Source organism: Phodopus roborovskii, unplaced genomic scaffold (genome assembly GCF_943737965.1).
Source record: "Phodopus roborovskii unplaced genomic scaffold, PHOROB, whole genome shotgun sequence".
NCBI lineage: Eukaryota > Metazoa > Chordata > Mammalia > Rodentia > Cricetidae > Phodopus > Phodopus roborovskii.
Genome location: NW_026126485.1, coordinates 6,999,832 through 7,016,320, shown reverse-complemented (window position 1 = coordinate 7,016,320; position 16,489 = coordinate 6,999,832). Strand labels below are relative to the sequence as shown.

The following is a 16,489-nucleotide window of genomic DNA, read 5'->3' as shown; positions in this document are numbered from 1 at the left end:
ATATCTCATTACTAGAACCATAGAATGAGAGACTTAAGAAAAACTTGTCTTTCTAGAGGCTACAATACAGCTGGTATTTCTAGTCATTTTTGCTTAGTATTTTCGATATTGAACTCTACTTTCCAACTCATAAAAAGAATAATGCCATCAAGTCACCCTCTGTGGCATTGGAGGGGAGCAGTAATGACAAATGTCTCTCTTCTGTTCTCCCCAAATTTAGACTGTCAGCTTTGAGCTTAGCTGACCCTAATAAGAATTTTTATAGTTATTTTTATGGTTTTTTACTATGTAATTTCTGAACATTTAATTTCCACTTCTGTTTTAACTTTCCGATTCGTTTCACTCCTTGTTAACTTTTCCCTGAGTTCTCTTTTCTACCCATTTCTCTGATTTAGTGCTCCCTGATATACAATGTCTAGACTCTATACTGCTGCAGCAGCCTCCTACCTATTACCTCATCCTTCTCCATCTGCTCATCCATGATGCTGCACTGAAGCCACTCAGGGACAACAATGTCACTGTCCCAATCAAAGGGTTCATTAACAGTCCCATTGTCTAATGTGTAAGATCTAGTATCTGTCTTAAGGGTAGTACTCAAGACCATCTATCATTAATTTCCACTTGTTTTTCTTTTAAGCCTAACAGCTACCACTTTTGTATACAAATCTCCCAGTGATACTTTTCATTGGTGTGCATACACACACAAAAATTAGGCATACTCTCTATCCTGTCCATGCCTTGCACCACTGTATTCATTCTGTCTAAGACATTCCATCCCTCAGGACCTGCTCAAACTCTGAAGTTCTACTGAAAGTTTCGTAAATGTCTGTGTGCTGGAGAGTAGGAGAATGTGTTAGTGTGTTTCGCTCTCTCTCTCTCTCTCTCTCTCTCTCTCTCTCTCACACACACACACACACACACACACACACACACACACGATCTTATTTTACAGACCTTCTGTTTCTACACTGTCTCCTTAAATACATGGGAAAGAATAGGACCCTGTTTTTAGTGTCTTTTGTCTCCAGTGTTTCTTAGCTTGGTGCTGGTACATTGAAGGTGAGATTAATGAAAAGTGAATGAGCAAATAATGCAATTTTTGAGCTGCATAATTGTACTAAGTATAGCAGAGCCTGGCATTGAGCAGTGTTGAGAATTAATGAGGGGCAAAGGGAAAGCAGCTTCTTTTTTCTACAACTCTAATTTCCATAGAATCAAAGGAAGCCAGGGCCTCAGTAGCCACAGTCCCTACTCTGGAAGAGTGGCTGAGCTAGGGTCCATATGTGCCAGCCATCTGAATGTTGAAGCACACTAAGGAAGAGTTAGAAATGTTAGGGTGCACCACTCGAAATCCTTGCTTTAATGAAGCTGGAGTCTGAAGATGCTTTCTCCATCAAGAAAGTGTCCTCGTTAAGTGTTCCTCAACAGTCCATGGATCCTGTTCACTCTTTCAATTAGAAATGGCCCCCAGGCATCCTGGGAGAGGTGACTAGCCCACTGCTGCTGCTCCTGGTAGCTTTAGCTCCTGCTGACAAACGACTGTCAATCCCCAGTCAGGAGGCAACCCACCTAGGGAAAAACTAAGCTCCAGGATTCCTGGACCCGAGGAAAGCATGCCAGTCAGGGCATGTAGTTGTTTTCTGCTTTCCCTGTGGGAATAAAGCAAAGGGCTTTGCTTGTGCTCTCTTTTTGCTTTTCTCAAAGCAGGGTAGCTGCTGGCTTGAGAGCTAAACATGTCCTCAAAAGATCACAGAGAAACTAAATCCCACCACAGAGGAAAGAGACAGCAAGTCCTGGACACCTAAGTGCTCTTAAGAAATGAAAGTCACCAGAGCCAGGAGAGCAGTGAAAGTCCTAGCAGTCAGAGAGTGTGTGAGGTGAGGCAGGCTAGCTGAGGAGGAAAGGGCAGACCCAGCTGGGGAGTGTTTCAAAGCTGGGACAACAGGCTGAGGTGCCTATTTAACATACCAAAGTGGACTCCTGCCAACAGCGACGTTCTCCCAGAATCCCTCGGTCCCTGCTTCTCCCGAGGACCTCCTGGCTCCCAAGCCTGAACTCTCCAGCTCAGGGGGGCTAGGCTGCTCTTCCTGATAGAATCCAGTTGTTTTGGTTACTGTTCTCTTTGTACATTTGGGTCTCTTGTCTGCTGCATCTGGTTTCTCTTTCTGCCCCCTCCCCCTCTCCTCAGATGGTTCAGTCTGGTCATATCCATTCTAGACTCTCCCAGATGTCCCTGCCTCTGGCTATACTCTCCTGCATAAACCTTCTCCTTCATCATACCTAGGAGCAATCATGTTCCTTTTTATTTCTTTTTTCCATCCAGGGAGCTGTCCAGGAGAAAAGGCAGCACAGTTACCATGCAGGTGATAGCATGGATAGAGGGTTGACCTTTGCTAACTGTAGCCAATACATATATTCATTTGCCCTCCTTGCCCTCCATCCCTCAGGCTTCCATCTGACACCCCCCAAGCTAAGTATTCTTCCCTTACCTCCCTATCTGTCCCCTGTTTTGTACCACAAAGAAAGATTCAAGCTGGGGATGAAAATAGTGACAGAGGTCACTCAGGCTTCATGATTTAGTTCTTAATGGAGCAATTCTCAACTTAGAACAAGTCTGTATCAAGTGCTTTACAAGGCTCTCAGCACTGTTTGTACTTGGAAAAGTAAATCCTATTAAAAATGGAAGGTCTGCTCCACTGGGGGCCCAATTTGCATATCATTTCTTTAAAGAAATGGTTCATACATAAATTTATCAAAGGATTTAACAGAGTCCAGTAAAATCTGAGGCTAAGTCTGCACTCCACACCGACCACACACCACACAGAATTCAAAACTAGCCAAGTAGCAGTGTGCTCACATAGAGAGCAGAGCTGGGGGGGCATCCCAATCACATACCCGGCTTTCAGTTGCAGGACCTTGAAAGTTGGATTTGTATGGACTCTCCAACAGGGACTGGAGCAATCTCTCTAATTACACAGACTCCTAGGGAGCCCCTTCTTAGAGGAGTTCATGAAATTCTGGTTTCTAGTTTCAAGGAATTCACCATCAAAGTAAGAACATGTGTATTCACACTTGTATCCATGAAGGCCAGAGAAAGAATAATCTTTGAATAGTAGTCTTTTGGGGTCTGCTCAAACAACAGTGGTCCTTGTTGTATTTTAAAGGCTTTAAATTTAGAATTTGTTTTCAAGAATTCATTTCCAGGGAGCCATTTTTGTTGACAGAGTTCTTTTGGCTATGAGTAAATGGGCATTGTCTTGTGAAAAATAAGTCATGAAAATGTCCATGTTAGTACGGACAATTTACCAGCTCCTAACAGTTGATCTAATCAACGATGGCAAAGTGGCATAGGATGGAAGTAGCCCCCATTTTTAGGTTGGAAACTGGTTAGTCAGAGAGTGCTCTCTCTCTCTCTCTCTCTCTTTGTGTGTGCGTGTGTGTGTGTGTGTGTGGTGTGTGTGTGTGAGAGAGAGTGTGTGTGTGTGTGTTTGTGTGTATATGTGTGTGTACTCATGCCAAGGAAGACTTATGGAGGTCACAGGACAACCTGAAGTGACAGTCCTAACCTTCCATCTTGTTTAAAACAGGACCTTTTGTAGTTTGTCATTGCTGACTAGCTGTCCTACAAGCTCCAGGCCTCTCTGGTCCTCACTTCCTGTTTCACTGTAAGAGTACTGATGCAGGCAACCACACCTAACTTTACATCAGTTCTGGGGATTCAAACCCAGGACCTCACATTTGCACAGCAAGCAGTTCACCCACTGAGCCACCTCTCTGACACCTCAAAGAGATTTTGTTTTTATGTGGTCCTTCAGTAAGTGTAGTATCAAAACTCTCTGCTCTTGCCACTTACTGAGAGTTTTTAAACAATGTGGTGATAACTGGAGATATTTTACAAATTGCCTCTGGCAGTCCTAGTAGAGCTGTTATAATTCTTTCCTGTGGTCACTAGCAGAAACTCACTTGCACAATTGTATAAATCACTCCATAAAAAATGCATGCTTCTCAGGGTTTATGGACCCCAAAGATCAGCAGGTGTGTGGCCCCTAAATAGACCAGAAAGGAGAGAAATAATTTGGGGCTCACCTTTGGTGCCTCTATGTAACCTCAGAGATTTGCCTCTCAGACACAGAAAGTGCTAGATGAGAGCAGAAGTTCTACTGCCTGCCTCCTTCCGTCTATCCTGTAGCTCCCCGAGGAGGGAAAAAGCTTTACAATTTCCAATATGAACCCCCCTCACTTTCTTTGTTTTTATGCATTTGTGACATTATTCTTAGATATAAGATTCAGTAAGTATAGATTATATATAGATGCCTGAAATCATGTGTATATGTGTGTGTGTGTGTGTATATATATATATATGTATATGTATATATCATAAAATAGAAGCAGAAGTGTCTAGAGAGACAACAGGCACTAATGTCAGAAAGAGGGACGAGAACAGCGAGGGTAGAGGATATAGTGTATCAAATGTACAATATATGCTTACATTAAGATGTTCTTTGTATAAAATGCTGTCTTTTGGGCATGACTTGGCCATTACACAGGTGAACTAATAGCAGCTACAATTGCCTGCACAGGGCCTGCATAAGAGTGGGCCCATCAATAATCCATCAAAGATGTGGGAGAGACTTTAGTAGGTTGGCCCTCCTTGGGAGATATTGGCAGTACATGGCTGTTTGGGGCTGAGAAGTTATTGTCCTGAGTAGGTAGGTTCCTATTGGTGAGTACCCATTCTCCAGTGGATACTCATCCAGCCCTGATTAAATTCAGTGGGTCACAAAACAAGCCAAAAACAAAACAAAAAGACATAAAAGTGGAACAAAGGACCCGTGTAAGAAAAGTGAAGTTGGTGGGGGTCAAATGGGGATTGGAATGTAATATACATATACATGTACATATGTGTGTGTGTGTGTGTCAAAGAAAAATTAGTTTCTTATGTGGGCCAGAACCATGTATGATGAACATATACAAAGAGAAAAGATACTTAAAGACTCAGGGTATGTGTCCCTAAATCACAGTCCCCAGAATAAGCTCAGAGCCAAGCCCAGATCCCAAGCAATTGCCATGGGCACAGCTCAAAGTTCCTTCTCCAGGCTGCAGCCAATTGCAGTAATCTCAGATTGGGACTGGTCATTCTGTCTGCACTGACCACTCATTGCTGAGAAGGTGTCCAATCTTAAACAGGATAACTTACAGAAGGGATGCTCCCCTCAGACTCCACTTCATCCACTCCAGCCCCAGCCCCAGCCTGTGAAATGTGATTGTGGAGCGGACATATTCTGAACATGACCCTGTGTCATATCACAAGCCTTCATACCTCTGTGCCCTGAGACGCCTAAACATCGGCCCCATAATCATGCCCAACTTTTTACTTTGTTCCTGAGGCACAAATTGTACACAACCCACACACTCTCAAGTGTTCCAAACCACTGGACTTTGTTCCAGCTTCAAGGATGACCTCTTCTGAGGTATAAGACTTCAAAAGGCATGTGTTCCCACAATGTTTAAGAGTGTGCTTAGGAAAACAGGGCAGAGTTCAGCAGATCTTAGAGAGAGAAGTATATTTTGGGTAGAAAGTGGAGGAATGATGTCATCTGAATTCCACTACTCAAAGGGATCCTGAAAGCTAGAGAAAATAAACGCCTATGTTTGTAGGCCTCACATTCACACAAGTGCCTACCCAAAACTCTGAGTACTAGTAACTTTTCTCATTGCTACAGCAAAATAGCTGACAAGAATCAATGTGAGAAAGGAAGTGTTTATCTAGCTGATAGTTCCAGGGGCCATGGTGCACAGTGGCAGGAAGGCATAGTGGCAAGAGATGGCTGATTATGCAGCTCTGATCAAGAAGCAAAGAGTGGATAGGAGGTGGGGCCAGCTATGAAATCTCAGTACCTGTCCCTGGTGATCTACTGCCTCCAGTGATGTTTGCAAATGCATGAGCCTGTGAGGGACTTATATTCACATCATACTTTGGGCCACCTCTCCACTGAAAGTACAGGTGTGTCTGCCTGGCAGAGCCCAGGCTAAGAGTCCTTCTCATGCACTCCCTGTCTTCTGTTTACTCCTCTCTTCACACTTCTGTCTCAGTGAATCTCTCAGGGAAGATACAGTCATTCTGGAGGGCAAGGACCTGTGGCAGAATTCCTTGTGGTAGAACTTGGATTGGTAGAACACACAACTAAGAGCCCAACCTCTTCCATTTTAAAGTCTCAACAGGAACCCCTGTAGTGGCCCAGTTTCTCCCCCAGAGACAGATTTGCCTATGACTGTCATTCCTTTCCCTGTAATATCAATGTTTCCACAAGCTTCTGCTACCAAAAAAAAATGATAAAAGAATGGAAGGAAGGAAGGAAGGAAGGAAGGAAGGAAGGAAGGAAGGAAGAAAGAAAGAAAGAAAGAAAGAAAGAAAGAAAGAAAGAAAGAAAGAAAGAAAGAAAGCCCTTACTTCCCACCAGGTCAGCAGCCACTGGGGCAAAACTTAAGGGTGACCATGCTGCTTCCAGTCTCAGTATCTCAGATTGACACCTGTCAGCCTGGGACTTAACTTTTGAGTGGCTGTGATGACATAGCTAAGAAAAATGTAAAAGGAGGAATTATTTATTTTGTCCATGATTTCAGTCCATCGTGTCTAGGATGGTGTAGTAGGATAGAGAAACTTTCAACCTAGTGGACTGGGAAACAGTGAAAAGGAGACTATCCGTACCCCACTTTCTTTCTTTGTTCCTTTTGTGCCATGGAGGTCCCAGCCTAAGGGATGGTGCCATCACATCCAGAATGAAACATCTCCATCAATTTCCCTTTCTTGAAACAGATTCATAAATATACCCTGAGGCATGTCTCACAAGTCTCCTAGGTGACTTTATAGTCAAGTTGACAATCAAGATCAATTATGACACTACATGAGTGTGAGCCAGAGAAGCACCAAGGCTGGTGGCTACAGGAAGGTTGAAAAGATCCCTGCAGTGGGGTCCTTCAAGTCTAAGCTCTTCTGATCACTCTCTGTGTCCCCTAGGCTTGGACACCAAACAAGCACAGGTCATCGTCCTGTCCTCAGGAACCAAGTGTATCAGCGGAGAGCACATCAGTGACCAAGGACTCGTTGTCAACGACTGCCATGCTGAAATTGTGGCCAGGAGGGCATTTCTTCACTTCCTCTACACTCAGCTGGAGCTGCACTTGAGGTAAAAGGGCCCCTGGCATGGGCAAGACTGACGCACCTTAACAAGCCAGACAATTAGGCAATGGAAAAGAGTCCCTCAGCCAGCCAGCTCAAAATGTGTCATTCACCTAGCAGATCCCATACTTAGTGACTATGCACCACACAGCATCTATTTTTATTCATATTTAGAGCACCCTTTGAATACCACACAGACACTGAAGTGTTAAATTACCAAATGTCTGCATTACACTCAACACCTCACTCCAGGAAATAGGCAGGTTACCACACAGGTGCCCAGGGACATAGGCACACAGCAATACATCTTGTCATGGCTCATTCCATTTGGTTATTTTTCAATTAAAACATTTGGGCAGCCACTACAACATTCCTCAAACAACAGTTTCCTTTATGAAACTCGGAAATCAACAAGACCACAGGGCACAGCCATCCCTGGATCTAACATACCTTCAAAAAATTATTTACCCAACCAGTCTACTCAAATTATAAATGTCAATAGGACAAGACAACATTACAGTTCCGGGAGCCACCTACAGATCACATAGGATTCTTACAAAAGTGCAACCACCAAGAGGGGAAAGGAAAAGACAGGGAAAGACACAGAGAAAAGAAAATGAAGGTCAGAGAAAGGGAGGAAAGAAGAGAGAGGGAGAAAGAGAGGGAAGGAGGACAAAAAGAAGGAAACAATGAGTTGGCTGTCTCTCTGGAAATAGGAGTCATTGTTCTCTGGAACTGTAATTCCACTGATTGAATGGAAAGAGTGTTTGGTGCAATGTGAGATGACTTGAATCGATGAGCTTGCTCTCTGGTTAAAACCTTCATTTCAGCCATGGAAAGGGGCCAGGTTAACATTGACAGCTCTGCTCAATTCTGACAAAATTGTGTTCACTTCAAGCAGGGCTCACAATTCAGTTATTTCTACAAAGGGTAGAGGGTAACCTCTGCTCGCTGGTCAGTCTGGGTTTGGGAATTTCTCAGCCAACATAGATAGCTCAGGGTTCTTTATGTTTAGCTAGGGCCATCTCTCAGGTGCCAGGCTCATAAATGGGTTGTCATTTTATTTCCTGTCCCCAGTCCTAATCTCAGGGCCAGGATGTTTTCACTGGGCAAACCAAAGATAAACAGCTCTTACAAAATATACAATGGCCATCTTGACATAGGTATTCAATACTTTGTAGGCCTTGTCCTACATAGTCAAGTCACCCTGTCCTTGTGGCCTTCGATCTCCTCACATCCCCACATTACCGAATATGTTCCATTCTCTTCTAAATTTCAAATAAGGAAATGCAACTAAAATCATATACACTGTGTGTGTGTGTATGTATGTGTGCACATGGAGGTCAGAAAAATAACCTCAGATGTCATTCCTCAGAAGCCATCTACCTTGTTTGTTTTGAGACAGGACCTCTCACTGACCTGAAACTCCCCAAACAAGGCAATCTGATTGGCCAGCGAGGAATAGGCACCAGCCCTGTCTCTCTGCCTCCCTGGCAATGGGATCAAAAGCACATGCCAGCAAGCCTGGATTTTTTTTAAACATAGATTCTAGGAAACAAACTGGGATCTTCATGTTCACCAACCAAGCCATCTCCTAACCCTGCAGAATACATGTTAACTTGGATTTCTGAGAGTGAAGAGGTACTGAAAAATGGGCTCCAATGCTGGAATTTCTGGTGCCTTTGTGGCAGCCATCAGAAAAAAAACAGGCTGTCACATGAGCTGGAATATACATTCAACTCCAGCAGAGACACAGATAGATCGTGCACATTCCTGACACAAGCTAGTCACAGTAGCTTAACTGCTGTGGGCCTCTTTGACAGTGTTCTTTTCTTGCATCTTCCAGCTGCCCTTTTCTTGTCATTTGAAACAGGGTTCCTAGAATCCACTAATAAAGGCATCTCAGAGGTGCTTTAGTGAATGGCTCATTCACATGAACCTAGTAGAATGTGCAGAAGTCACACAAAGGGGGAAAGCCTTAAATGCATGCCAAACGGACTTGAATAAAGGCAATACCTTAATACACTCAATTAATTTTTCTCTGAGCCTCTGAGTAGCGCATAGCAGCATGATGTATTGCCACATCAGTTCCAGGAGGCCTGGTGAAGGGTCAAATATAATAGACAAGAGCTGGGAATCTCTCGAAATGTGGGGATTTCTGTGGAATACCAACTATTCAGTTGGAAGTTTTTTCCAGCCCCCCTACCTCCTGTATATGTCACAGAAGACAATTCAGCCAACTTTGCCCAGACTTCAATGTGTATTAGGCATTGCACAGTTATCTGGAATAGTCAAAGACAGCCACACTCCCACCCCTGTCCAACAGGACAATACCAAAAATTACTGCAAAGAGCCTCGAGAACAAGTAAAGTTTCCCTCAACGGGTCTGGCTCTGCACTAGGGGACCAAGACTGGATGCAGTTGCTCCTAAGGCTATGGAAGAAGATCCCACACATGATGGAGGAGTCCACTTGGGCACGAGGAAGGAGGTGGTAGCACATGAGCATAGTAGCCTTGGGGCCTTCCTGGGGACATAATGTCCAGTCTGCTACCTATGAAATCTCAAGGCCCTACAACACAAAATCCATCACCAATGGGGCAAAACTTGTACAAACAGCAAGAATGGCAGAAAGAAGACTGCCAGGGGCTTACAGAAGGATCTGGGAGTGAAAACATAGCTCAGTTGTTCAGTTCCCATTGTGGTATCATCTCTCCTGGGGAAGGCAGGGCTGCTCAGATGTGGGGTTAAGGACTATAAAGAAGAGGATATAAAGCTCCAAGGTTAGGAGGCATGAGTTTGTTCTAGATCTACCCTGGATGATAAGAAAAGCCAATTCTGCATTGTTTGCTGTTTCCACCTAGTTTGTTGGTAGCCAAGCTCAGACACTGTTTAGAATCTCCTTTCCCTCTATTGCACTGGTGCCCACTTAGACTACTTTAGTCAGTATTGCTCCAGGACACTCCATGAGTGGGGCCTCACCAGCACAGAGGATTATGGTTTTATAGTGCTAGATACTGGGTTGTAAAAGATAAACCTAAAACATAGTGGTTGGAGAGGAGTTTGTAAAGTGATTATCATATAGAATGAGCACCAGAGTATGACACTCAGAATTCATGCCTGATAGATGATTGATAGATAGATAGATAGATAGATAGATAGATAGATAGATAGATAGATAGACAGACAGACAGACAGACAGATGCCAGGCATAGTGACATATGCATATAGTCCCAGAGTTGAAGAGTCAGAGACAAGCAGATCCTGAGGCTCACCAGCCAGCCTAGCCTACATGATGAGTTCCAGACCAATTAAATACTCTGAAAAGAAAAAATGGATGGATGGTACCTGAGGAATATCACCTGAAGTTGTCCTCTGACCTACACACACACATACACACACACACACACACACACACACACACAAACAAACAAACACACACACGTGTGTGTGTGTGTGTGCACGCGCGCATGTGCAATAGAAAGAGAGAGAGACCTAAAGAGTGAATGTTCAGGAGGGTGAAGAGGGAAATGTTTCCACAGATTGTGCTTATTCCCAGGTAGCTTTACTGTGGCTTATTTCCAAAGTGTTCATGCAAGGGGCAAACAGCATATGAACATACGAGAGATAAAAGCTGGGGAACTGCTAACTCCAGGAAACAAGACAAAAGCAAGCACCTGTAGGAACATCTTCATTTGCTCTGTCATAAGTGACCTACATCCTCTTTGTGTCCATAGCAAGCATCGAGAGGACTCCGAGAGATCAATATTCGTTCATTTAAAGGAAGGAGGCTACAGGCTTCGAGAAAACATCCTCTTCCATCTCTATGTGAGCACGTCCCCCTGCGGAGATGCCAGACTCAACTCTCCCTACGAAATCACCACAGATTGTAAGAAACCACATTATTTGCCTTTTGTCAATAAACAATGCCAGACCAGGCTCCCACTGGCTAATCCTACCCCAGGCCAGCTTGGCCAAAGCATCATATGTGTAGTGTGGATAGCTAGATGGATACAAATGAATCATAACTATAGTTAGCTAGATACCTCCAAAGCCTCAGTCTGAAATGCTCAGGTCATTGGCAGAAAAGTAGTTAGGAGCCTAAAATTAGCTTTTTAATTACCATAGCACTCTGCTTTGTTTTAATAGGTCAGACATTCCCTATATCCCAGGCTGGAAAATGAAACCACAGAGAAAGCAAATGAGAACTACATGAGGTGAAAGCAAACTCAAACTAGCTCTTTTTGCCTTCATTTGCAACTTGGGTGAGAAAGAAACTCAACCTTTAGCCAGGCGTCAAAGTGTAGTTTCCATTAACTTAAAAATTCCATTACTAAGCCCTTCCCTAGGACTCACAGTGCCATTCACCTCCATCACCACAGTGCATTCACAAGATGGAGGACAAAGGTGGTGTCCACCCCTCTTTGGTGTCATTGATGCCACTGTGTCTTGACAATAAGAGAGACAAATCAAGGACTCTCACCTTCTCACTTAAATTATGCTATATTCTATTATTGTAACATGCATGCATCTTGTACTTATTTGTGTGTATACCACACATACACTCACACTCTTACAAAGTCTTTTTATATTTTCATTCTTTGTGTGTGTGTGTGTGTGTGTGTGTGTGTGTGTGTGTGTGTGTGTGTACAGACACATATATGACACAGTGCACCTTTGGAGGTCAGAAAGACAACCACAGCATCCATCCTCACCCTCCCCTTTATTTTGAGGCAGGTTCTCCTCTTTGTTGTTCCTGGCTGTATACACCAGGCTGAGCTCAGGGGATTCTCTTGTCTCAGCTTCTCATCTCACTATTAGGAGTACTGAGACTGCAAATGTACAACACTGTGTCCAGCTTTACATAGTTCTAGGAGTGTGAGCTCAGGCCTTCAAGCATGCACAAAAGTGCCACACACACACACACACACACACACACACACACACACACACACTTTCTCTTTCTAAAAGCTTTAGAGAGGAAAGTGCTGTTCTGTGTGATCTCATGTAGCTTATTCTATCCCCATTTTCCTTGGGTCCAGGCTGTGTCTGCTATCATGTTGGCCAGGATACCACTGCCCACCTCATGCTCTTGGGTGCAGTTCCTGTAGTTTCTCTGATAGTGTGTTCCCTTTTCTGATTCTAGCTTCAGTTTGCTTTCCCATTTACTTTCTAAAGCATGTGAAATGTAGGGAATCCCTACCAATGCCTCTCTTAAAAGGAAAGCAATGGAGCTGACAAAATGAAAAAGAACATTTTTGAACAAGTATCCAGTCTGAGGGCTAGATAAATAGGCTAAACAAATATGTGTTTAAAGACCCACTACTTCTTCCCAATGGCTTCTTTGTCTTGGGCACCATTCTCTACACAAGCCTGGAATACATCAGGCATTTGCTGATATTGATGATTAGATCATAAATGTAACCTCACTTACCAAAAAAAAAAAAACAGAGGCTTAGAACCAACCCTTAATAACCACAGAGTGTGACATGTTTCCCCTGGAGAGTTCTTCTGAGCACAGGACACATTTGATAGTTCAATAACTTTATTAGAGCTGGATCCCTTTTATATACACATATTACTTTTATTTTTGCCTAAGTATTTTATGTTTCATTTAACTCAAATGAATCCCAGGAAATGTTAACTGTGCTTATAATAGAAACACATACACACGTGTTTAGTTTCACTGTCTGTGCTGGGAGAGTTTTCTAGGCCTGTGTGTTGGTTGTTCGCATGTTTGTTTTCAGAAGTGTCAGACCATCATGACAAGTAGGGCATGGGAGCTGTTCACATCATGGTTACCAGGAAACAGAAGGCAGAGATAGAACAAGAAGGCTTTTATAACCCCAAGGGCATATCTCCAGTGACTTACCTCCTCCCAAGGCTCTGCCTCCTGTTTTCACCACTCCCGATGATACCAAAGTGTTTCAAATGCATTAAGAATTACTCCAGTAGTCAGCTCACAGCCCTCACCAGCTAATGGTCTCTAGAGATGTGCTCATAGAAACTTCCAGGGTATATCCCACTGACCTAGATGTTCCTTAATCTAATCATGTTGATTATCAAAATTTGGGTGGGTAAGGAAGTGGGGAGACTTGGGAAGAGTTAGGAGGAAAGTGAAAACATATTATGCAAAATTCTCAAAGAACTAATAAAAAAAAATGAGAAAAAAAATTAACCAACGCATCATGCTTCTTTGGCCAGTCATGGTGACTCATGTCAGTAAGATATGCTGAAGAGGCAGAAGCAGGAGGGTCATGAGTTTGAGGCCAGTCATGGCTACACCTTGGGCTGGAGAGATGATTCAGTGGGTACTGTACTTGTGGTGCAAGTGTGAGGGTCTCAGTCTGAATCCCTGTGAACAAGGAAGCCAGGAGCATCTATAAGCCCAAGGTTCATGATGCTGAGGCATACATCTACACAAACACAGAGGGAGGGAAGGGAGAGGGGAAAGAGGGGTGGGGAGAGCAAGAAAGAGACTAAAAAGGTAAGGAAGGAAGGAACTAATTTATTTTCTTAATAATATCCATCAAGGTAGATCTACATGATACTAACTTACTCTAGGAATTTGTGAAATTTGGTTCATTTCCCAATAGCTCTTTAAACATTTGGAGTCAGCTCTAATTTATTTGGTTTCCTCCTTGGCTTGTGTACCCCCAGCAGGAGTTAGGAGAAGGCTAAGTGAGGACCACAAAAATGTGGACCCTGCCTGAGGTCTCGGGTCCCCTGTGGGGACCATTCTGGCTCATTGGGTTTCCCGTGTCTCTGTACATCAAGCACCAAGTGTGGCTTCTCAGCCCTCGGTTCTAACTTGCAATGTCAGTGGTTTGAGAAAGCAAACAAATGCATTCTCAGAGGCCCCCTGAGGTTCACTTCCACACACAGATGTCTTTTATTTCATGGTGCTTTTGAGAAGTGGCAGGTGCTGGTAGGAGGAGGAAAATGAAGCCTTTCCCTCACAGTGTTACTACAGATATGGCAAGCAGAGGGAAGATGCTGGTGCCTGCATGCCTCTAATTTAAGCTGGTGTCTCCCTACCCACTGGGGAGTGCAGGGAAAGTAGGCACTTGCAGTTTTGCAAAGTGGACTCATCAGCTAAAAGCCATGCATCATTTTCCCCTCATCACTCCATAAGGGCAAGAAAAAGTCAACTACCTGCTGCCCTCAGAGGAGACTGCTCAGCATCCCTGTGCCTCCTGAGGAAGGCAGCCACTCTCAGGAGCAGCTTCCTCAATTTTCACCTTAGAGAAATTGCTACAACTCTCCCTGCTGTGCCCTCATACACTGACTTTTTTATTTATTATAATTGTTCCTCTTTAAGGAGGGCTGTACTGCTGGATAATGAAATTAAAGTGATCAGATCTTTGCTTTTAGGGGTTCCTTCCAAGACCAGCGATGGACCAAAGACTATAGAGACAATTCCCTGTAGGAAGACTTGCAGAGAGACTCTGGGAAAATTCTGGTTAGTGCTAGTTGCTGGGGTCCACGAGCTGACACCATCCACTCCCTTCAACTTAATTTGCACAAACTCCAGCCTCACTGCATAAGCAGTTCAGGGTCCGTGTTCCTAAATGAAACACTGGGAGCCATCTTTCCTGACCCTAACTGTCAGTGTGGTGATGTTATGCCCAGAAGCCGAAGAGCACAAACACACTCAGCCAGCTCCACTGAGATCTTCATCTGGGATTTAAGAGACATTCCAGAACAAAGTAAGCTCCAGGACAGGGTTCTGTCTTCCTGAGCTTCTGTCACTGCTGGGCACAGTGACTGATCACTGAAGCCCTTTGTCGTTTTACTTCCACTGTCATTAAGTCTAATGTAGCTATTGCACAGCTCCTCGTGGAGCCTGAAGTATGCGGACCTTTATCAACTAGCGACTGTGGCAGGACCACTCATTCTCTCCCTCATGCATATATATATGCATATATATGCATATATATGCATATATATATCATGCATATGAACAAGCTTACCTAAGCTCACGTGTATATAACCCATAACACATACTTGCATAAGCCCATTTGCCCACCTGTTGTGATTTATCAGAGTGTACATGCACAGCTACAACATGACGCCTACTCCAAGAGCCTTAACTACATGCCATAGATTGTTCTCCTTCCTTTTAATTACTGTAGGAACACAGAGCAGGGCAGCCTAAGGAAAAAAATAGTTTAAGGTTTTTGGAGTGTGCTGTGTTTGCTTATTGGAGTCTTTGTTGTGATGTTGTTTGGCTTGGTTTGGTTTGTTTCCTTGAGACAGGATCTCATAAATCCCAAGCTACCCTCTAATTTGCTATCTAGTCAAAGATGGCCTCAAACTCCTATCCTCTGTCTGTTTCTCCTGGCCTGCTGGGGTTACATGAGTGTATACCACACCCAGTTAATGTGGAATATGCTGAAATATAGCTCAAATATTCATTCATGCAGGCAAAAACTAGACAAACAGCTACATCCCCAACAGTTTCCAGAGTTTTGAGCATGACTTTAATGCATTTTAAATGAAGACATAACTACATCACTTTCCTTCTTCCCTTTTATCACTCCAGACCCTCCCATGCCCCTTCCTTCTAACTCCTTCCATATCCATCCCTACACTTTCAAACTGATAGCCTCTTTTTCTTGATTATTACAGACAGACAGATATTATCTTCTGAGTCTGTTTTTGAACAAATATATAAATAAAACCTACTGGTTATATTTTTATTGTTTATGTATGTATATGGTTTTCGGGGCTGACCACTTTGTATTGGATAACCAACTTGGGGGAAGGGATGCTTATCCCTGGGAGAAACCAGTTGTTCTTTCAGCCGTCATTAGTTGCCTATAGTTCTCTGTCTAGGAGTGAGGCCCCATGATATCTGCTCCCTTCCATGTTAACATGTCTATTGATACTGTCATTATTTCGGTCTTGCTTATGCAGCCATTTCTAGGAAAGGCACTCTCACAGCAGACTTACATTCTTTTTGCCTTCCTCTTTTGCTATGTCCCTGAGGCAAAGGTGTAGAAGCTGTGCTGGCTGCTGAGTCTAGGGTACACAGGATCCATTCTCTGCATTGTGTCTGGCTGTGGTTTTCTCTAATGGTCTCCATTTGCTGTACAGAGAATCTTTTTGGTGAGAAGTGATAGCTACACCTATCTGTGGGTGTAAAGATAAGATTTAAAGTGTAGTTGGCAATTATGCTAGTCTAGCAAAGTGGCAGTAGTAGATTCTCTCCTAAGATACATGATCTCACTATCCCCAGGGAGTTGGCTAGGTTTCTAGTAACAGAGATGATTTCCCTCCTGCTGAGTGGAACTTAAATCTCCTTCACC

General features: G+C 43.6%; 1 protein-coding gene across 1 annotated transcript in view; it reads left to right on the top strand.

Moving 5' to 3' along the window:
- Nucleotides 1–16,489, top strand: part of Adarb2 (adenosine deaminase RNA specific B2 (inactive)) — a 548,969-nt gene that overhangs the window by 478,293 nt on the left and 54,187 nt on the right. The window contains exons 5-6 of the mRNA XM_051194782.1: nt 7,019–7,187; nt 10,916–11,067. Of these exons, the coding sequence (XP_051050739.1) occupies nt 7,019–7,187; nt 10,916–11,067 (321 nt within the window). The remainder of the gene's footprint in view (nt 1–7,018; nt 7,188–10,915; nt 11,068–16,489) is intronic.